General features: G+C 40.8%; 1 protein-coding gene across 1 annotated transcript in view; it reads right to left on the bottom strand.

The window, feature by feature from the left end:
• Positions 1 to 4,191: 4,191 nt before the first annotated feature.
• The window catches only part of STX12 (syntaxin 12), a 48,793-nt gene continuing 45,385 nt past the window's right edge, over positions 4,192 to 7,599 (bottom strand). Inside the window, exon 9 of the mRNA XM_068269181.1 lies at positions 4,192 to 5,075. Within this exon, the coding sequence (XP_068125282.1) occupies positions 4,980 to 5,075 (96 nt within the window). The 3' untranslated portion in view covers positions 4,192 to 4,979. The remainder of the gene's footprint in view (positions 5,076 to 7,599) is intronic.

The following is a 7,599-nucleotide window of genomic DNA, read 5'->3' as shown; positions in this document are numbered from 1 at the left end:
GTACAAAGTGTCATCTAGGGATATGGAGTGCAGGAACCACCACTGTGGCTTGGCTGCCAACTGTTGTCTTTTTGTACTATTTTTAAATAAATACTGTGAGAGGCCCAGTCCACACCACAAACCTCTAGCAGATTTGCAAAACGCTAGAGGTTTTTGAAACAGATTTTCAGAGCAATTCTATACATGTTTAGAGACGTTTTCTAAACATGCGTAGCGTTTTTTGGAGCGTTTGTGTAGCAGAGTTCAAATATTGTTACAGTAAAGCTGTTAGGCTACTTACACACCAGGACGTTGCGTTTAGGGGACGTTATAGGGCGCGCACACGAAAAAAAAAGCCGCTCTGGTGTGCACCATCTCATTCACTTTCATTAGCCAAGCGGTTTCCCTCCTGCAAGCGTTTTAAAAACCGCTTCCGAACCGCTCAGGTGTGCACCAGCCCAGAATGTGCATTTGTTGCTTCCTAGTATGATGTGTGTGCTCCTTTTATTAAGGCTCTGTTCACATCTAAACTCAAAATTGCTAACGCAAGCGGTTTGCGATTTTGTGCACAATTTTTTTAGCACCTCCCAATGCTCAGCTGCATGCTCAGTTTTTTTCTAAAGCGCTTTTGCAGGGCGATTTGTTCATTCACTCCCTGACGCAAGTCAGGAAGTGAACTCTTTGCCCCGGAAATGAATAAATGCAATTTATTCATGAAAGCGCGAGCGCAAATTGCAGCATAAATCGATTTTATGAGCATTTAGCATTCCTATACCTTCCATTAGAGCAAAATCACCCCAAATATGGTACAGGCACATTTTTGAAAAGTGGACGAAACGCGCTGATATGAACCTTCTCAGAGAATCATTGCACAAGCGATTTCACTTGAAAAAAAAAAAAAAAAAAGTCTGAAAACACCCTTAGTGTGAACAAGCCCTCAAAGTCATAGAAGAGCAACCCAATGTACCCCCAACTGAGGTCCAGATTTGCTTCTGGATCTACTGGTGTGCAGTAGTATTGTATAGCAAGCAGCTTGTTGAAGCTGCTGAGGCCAAGTTAGAGCCAGCAAGTCCTGAAACTACACTCACAAAGTAATTTCAGCAGAGGGTGAAGCCAACCACACTTAAGCAATGATGCACAGACCAAAGAAAGCAAATTTATCAAAACAAATGCATGTACATTGGAGCAAAACTGGTGGAAGATAGGTGTAAATGCCCAGATCAAAGATTATGGCTGGTCACTCCAAGCAACAGCACTATAGCTGCACCTGTTTTATACAAGTTTTGCTTTAATCAGTTTTGATAAATCTGCCCCAGAATCTCAAGGGCAACCCCACTACATATTCGATAACAGGTGTTCTAAATAATAGGATGCAGATAGACTTCGTATATGAAAAAGAACATTATATAAGTCAAAAATAGTGCCCAACCACTAGGCATAGTCAAAGGGATGCAAAATTATGCAGCTGTTAAACAGTTCATTTGCAAGCTGCCTACATTTGCATAATCCCGCATCAACTCAGAATTATTTGTATCTCATTGACCATCGCCAGCCACAATATTTTCCTCATCAGGTTATGCAGTTGAGCCTCTGTTCCTGGAAAGGGGGGGGGGGGGGGGGGGGGTGTGTGTGTGTGTGTGTGTGTGTGTGTGTGTGTGTGTGTGTGTGTGTGTGTGTGTGTGTGTGTGTGTGTGTGTGTGTGTGTGTGTGTGTGTGTGTGTGTGTGTGTGTGTGTGTGTGTGTGTGTGTGTGTGTGTGTGTGTGTGTGTGTGTGTGTGTGTGTGTGTGTGTGTGTGTGTGTGTGTGTGTCATCCGGCAGGTGGCGCTAATTACTATTCCCCCTCCAGGCCAACATAGATAGTAGGGAAAGATGTAACTCTGGTGGAGTTTTGTCGCCACCTGCCGGATGCGCCTGGCTAACGGATAAGTACCAAGGCCTCTTTTCCACGGACTGTTGATAGGCAGTGAAATGCCTCTCAAACTCTCACAACTGCTGTCTGGTAACTGCTTGCTGAGCAAACAGTTTGTGGAAAGGAGGCTTAAAGGTGGGTACACACATCAGATAAAAGTCATTGGAAAATGAAAGATCAGACCAATTTTACCCCCTTCCATGTAGTATGAGAGCCATACTCTACACAGTCTATTCTATGGAGCTGAACTCCCCATCAGATAAAAATCTTTGCAAGATGCTGCACACATGCAACAGATCAGTATCTGCAAAAGATCACTCATAACATTGCATTAGCAAGAGCTTTGCAAATTACTAGTGCTTACAAAAAAAGCTCTTGCAGTGTGAACCAGGCCTCTGGTGGATAGTTCATTTCTACCTTATAGTTCCTCTTAAAATTCCCAACTATAAAAGCAACAAAAACAACACCAAAGAGGAATGATGAATAATTTTCTGAGGCAGCGTATACAAGAGCATACAGTAGCTAGTTTCACATCATTTACACCAGAATGTGCTGCTATCCTATTTCTAAAGATGGATATACTTATGTAAGATATCACAGAGAAAAAGTGTGACGTGGCACTAGCTCTACCCTTGGTGGAAGTCTATTATGTTTGAAGGAACTGCAGTGCAGCTCAAGCTTGGCAGCAAGCACAAGCCTCTTACCATTTAGAGAGTTGGCCATTGGAGAACTCCCAGCCCAACTTGTTTTAATCAGCTTGGTAACAGGTTTCCAAAATTATTAAGCACCTTTCAGTTAGAGGCCAACATTTTTGGCAACACCTTAGCAGCATTGCACAACAGTGCTTTGCAAGGGCTTTATCACTTTATACACATGGCCATAAAACTAACTAAACATTTACACTAACCCTTCTTTACCCTAAGGCTACTTACACACCAAGACGTTGCGTGTTAGGGGACGTTATGGTCGCATAACGTGCCCCTAAAGCAACGCATGGTGGTGTTGAAGTTGGACGTCAGATTGAGCTGCGTTATGCAGCTCTCAAAGCAGCCGCTCCAGGTTAGTGATAGGAAGTCCAGATCTTTTTAAGGATTCGGATTATTTGAATCGGATCATTGAAAAGATCCGGATCTTTGAACCGAATCATTTGAATCATTTTACTAGGGAAGCAGACTGGGTGAAATGACTAGCAGGACAGGACTTTCCCTGCACTGTACATTCTGTATGTTCCGGTTTCTTCCAGACAGACATCCACTGTGAACAGAATCTTTCATTGTGATCCGAATGATTCGACTCACAAAAAAGATCTGGATAAAATGAACGATTCGTTCATGATCCGGACAACACTACAGTCCTACCAGGAGTCTCTGCAGTGCAGTGAATATTAATTAGCCATGTGGCTGGCCTCCGAGGTGGAGGGGAGACCTCCTCCTCCAACATTACTGAGCATGTGCAAGCAGTCTAATGCTGCTTAGCCCAGTATAACGTACAGCATGCAGCACTTTGTTTAAACGTGCGGCGTTACTATGTAACGCAAGGTGGGCACTGTGAACAGCACAATTGATTTTACAGTGCTGTGAGTTAGGCTGCGTTACTGGCTGCTGTAACGTGGGACTTTAACGTCCCACTGTGAAACCAGCCTAAACCTTAAATCGGGAGTGCACATACAGGGTTTATATGTACTGCATCCAGATAATATGGGTCAGACATCAACAGATTTAGAGCAGTCCATTTACTGTGAGTCCATAAATATAACTAAATAAAAAGAACACCACCTGAAGAGTAATCTGTCATTTAATTCACTTTTCAAATTTTGTTTTCTATACACATCAGTCTTCTTCATGTGAGCATTCTAAGAAGAGTTGATCTCAAAAGTATAAAGAAGAACAAGAGAAAATATATACAAGATTATCACACAATATTATGTATACACTTAGCACAGGGCATAAGAAGAATTCATTACTCTTTTTCAATAAGTATAAAAGAACGTTATTTCTAAATGCTAATATTCAGTAATATTGTAAACACACAAATGCACTTGAAGATGAAGGAATGTCTTTTATATACACAGTCAAACTTAAATCAAAGTTTCTGAAAGAGGAACAATTCTTGTTACCCACAGAAACCAGATTCCCTCAATTATCTTTCCAGTGTACCATGGTAAAATAAATGGAGGACTGGTTGTTATTGGCATCAAAAACAAAAAAAATTCCGCCTTCAGACACTGATAAATAGGGTCTGCTAAGCACAGATGGGAAAGGAGTGTTGTGCAGGTTAATCTTAGTAAACAAGCAAGACAATATCTGCAAGTAAGCTTTATTTAAGAACAAAGTGCAAACAACCACTGTATCCAGTAAACAAACAAAAATAAGTTTATTAGGATAAGTAAAATGTTTATTTCTACTTATCTGCAATAGAGCATTGATCAGTGCTGCCATTTGCACAGTGTTATTAGAAAAGCCAAAATGTGTTAGAGCTACAATACACAGTACAATAACACAGTAGCTCAATTGCACTGGCCAGTGTAGTGTCAGACAGAAAGATCCAAATCATAAGATGGTATGGCAAGTCCAGGTTTGAAGGGAAGGGTTTATATGTCAGTGGGCAATAAGCTCTGAGTTTGAAGCTCCTTAGATCAATCTCCTTTGACAGCTATCAGTTAATGCAGGATAAACCCAATTCAGCTCTACAGTGATAACAGGTTCCTGGATATACAGCATGACTATGAGCTGAATGACTTCAGCAGACACAGGAATGCAATTGCTATCCATGCAGATGGTTGGAGGACATAAAGCACCATGAACCCTACTGGTACAACAATGTGGCTGAAGGTATTCTTGGGCCAACTGCATAGTAAAATGTTAGTTTTACTTTCCAAGCTAGCGGTTTTGATCACAGACTGTTCAGCTACTGTAGTTTCTATTAATGCAGACACTTGCTTGCATCCCCTTTCTGTGTACTTTCAGAATACTGTCTGTCTTTCACATTTATGGTTGTTTGTTTTTTGCACAGCAGAATCTCAGTATATACAGAAAGGTGGGAGACATTTAGGAGTTGTGGCGCCCTCCAGTGCAGGTTGAAGTGCATGGATCAGGATTTCACAGACAGCCATATAATGATGCCCAAAATTACAACTACAATGGCAAGAACAAGGATCAAGATACAGATCTTCTTCCGGGACTTTTTCTGAGGGAAAAGAGAAAGGGGAAAAAAAAAAAAAAAAGAGAAGAAGAGGGTACAATTAAATTATGTAGATTTATTTTTTTCCCACAGAGAACATTAAATGTACTGTAAGCAAAAAAAAAAAAAAAATAATCTCAGGACAGCCATGACATTCTATCTCAACAGAATGGGCAGACAAACATTGAATACACTTCTACATCTGCAGCACACTGGCAATTACACTTCTAGGCCTTTATGACATATATAAAATGTGGGTTGGCATTATAGTGAAGTCATGCATGTAGCTTTGCCCGTTTTAAATGTCACAGTGACTCGCATTTGTTGTTTAAAATGACCACCATCACAAGTGTAATAAAAATTTGATAACAGCACGGTTACAATAGGCAGTCTTTAAATATGCATGTAGTTTTTATATTAGAAATATATGGGGAGCCAAGGAGTTAAATATTACACTTTATTGGATTTACAAAATTGGTTTTATGGGATGGGTATAGGGCTAATATATGGTACAAAGTGCTGTGTACCCATATTTAGATCCGCCCTTACTGACTAATAGGAGTGCACTCCGTTAAGTCCTATTCCATTAGGATTAGTATTTTCTTCAGGGCCCTCTTTAAAGGTGATCCATATTGTAATTCGGGACTGCCGTCTTAGAAGTAGGAGACAGTGGTGAAGTGCATGCGTGGGTACCGGGAGCATGTCGCACTATGGCTGAGATTTGTGGAAGATATTTTGGTCCTTTGGAGAGGGACCGAGAGTGAACTGCATTCCTTCGTCGGCGACCTAAATGGGAATAATCGTAATATCTTTTTATCGTATACTTATGATAAAAACAAAATTTCATTCCTGGATCTAAAGATCTTCAGGGATGGAAAGAAATTAGCCACTAAGACTTACCGCAAAGAAACTGCTGGTAACACCCTGCTGTCAGCCACAAGTTCACACCTCCTATCTCAAAAGTGGGCAGTTCCCACGGGTCAATTCAAGCGCTTGCGCAGAAATTGTAGCAGAATGGATGATTTTTTTAAAGGAAGGCGAATGAACTAAAAAAAATCGTCTGGCAGCAAGAGGTTACCCAAAAAGGAAAATTGATGATGCATATAAGAAAGCCCTTCAAAGAAATAGAGAGGATTTACTGCAAATTAATACCTCAAAAAAAGGAAAAAGACAGGGATTCAAGGAACAAAAAGGACTGTAAGGATGGTAACTACATACGGGTCCCACTATAATGAGATCAGGGAAACTCTGAAAAGACACTGGCATTTGCTGTGCAGAGATCCAATCATGAAGAATATAGTTGGGGATTATCCGCATATGGCAGCAAGAAGGAATGTAAATTTAAATCATCTTCTGGTATCAAGTGAGTTTGGTTTTAAACACAAACAGAGGAAAACGTAAATTGACAAAAGGAATGTATCGCTGTGGTAATTGATATCTGCACCTTCGTGGAAAAAGGAGATCAATTCTGTAATTTTGATGGGTCTGAAAGATTCTTTATAAAGGACTATATAGGCCTCAATTCACTAAACTTAACTCCTGTCTTTAATAACTCTTCTGAGCTGTTTTACAGTTATTACAATTATATCACCATGGTGATAACTGTAAAACAGCTCAGAAGAGTTATTAAAGACCGGAGTTAAGCTTAGTGAATTGAGACCTATATATCCTGTACCACTGAGAAAGTAATCTATCAATTGAGATGTAGCTGCAACAAGATCTATATTGGTAAAACATACAGAGCACTGAAAAAACGAATACAAGAACACGTTAATAATTTACTGGAAAAAAAATGAGAAGAGTCCGGTTGCTATGCATTTTGAAAAATATCACTCAGACCCAAAATACTTAAAAGTTAAGGGTATATATACATTAAACATTAGCCCTAGAAGAGGAGACTATGACAATGAACTTTTAAAAAAAAGAATCATACTGGATTTACAAATGTAGGTCCATGTCTCCATATGGATTGAACAGTAGGTTAAATCTAAAAGTCTTATTATAAATGACCACTAGATGTCGCACATGTGCATCTCTAATCTAGCCTGCTTGTTTTTAATGGAACTTAGTCTCTGGAATCCTCGCGATAAGAGGACGGAAAGTCCGTTGACGTCATGTCTGATGAAACCCGGAAAGGGTGAAACGCGTCACGTGTTGTGCTGGCGCCGCCGGAGAAGCTCCAACAAGTATAGACGGCCTCCGCCATCTCCCCCGACCTGGCATCTACCATCAAGCTCTATCACCAAGCTCCCCTACACACGGAAAATCGGCACGCAGGGAAACCAGCAAGGTGGCTGGGAGTACCCGCCGAAGGATCGCAATAGCGCCTGATATAATCTGGGGACACGTGAGTACCGGCAACTGCCGGCCGGGTATGAACTGTCTGGAACACTACTGGGGTGTGCAATTATATTGCACATAATGAGAAGGCGTAATTAGAGGCCTGTCATGCAACTATACACGAATGTGACTGTTTATGGGAGCATATACTACTACTTCTAAGGCGGCAGTCCCGAATTACAATATGGAT

Source organism: Hyperolius riggenbachi, chromosome 2 (assembly GCF_040937935.1).
Source record: "Hyperolius riggenbachi isolate aHypRig1 chromosome 2, aHypRig1.pri, whole genome shotgun sequence".
In the NCBI taxonomy this organism is placed as follows: Eukaryota; Metazoa; Chordata; class Amphibia; order Anura; family Hyperoliidae; genus Hyperolius; species Hyperolius riggenbachi.
Note: the sequence above shows the minus strand (reverse complement) of the source record. Positions and strands in the feature narration are given on the sequence as shown.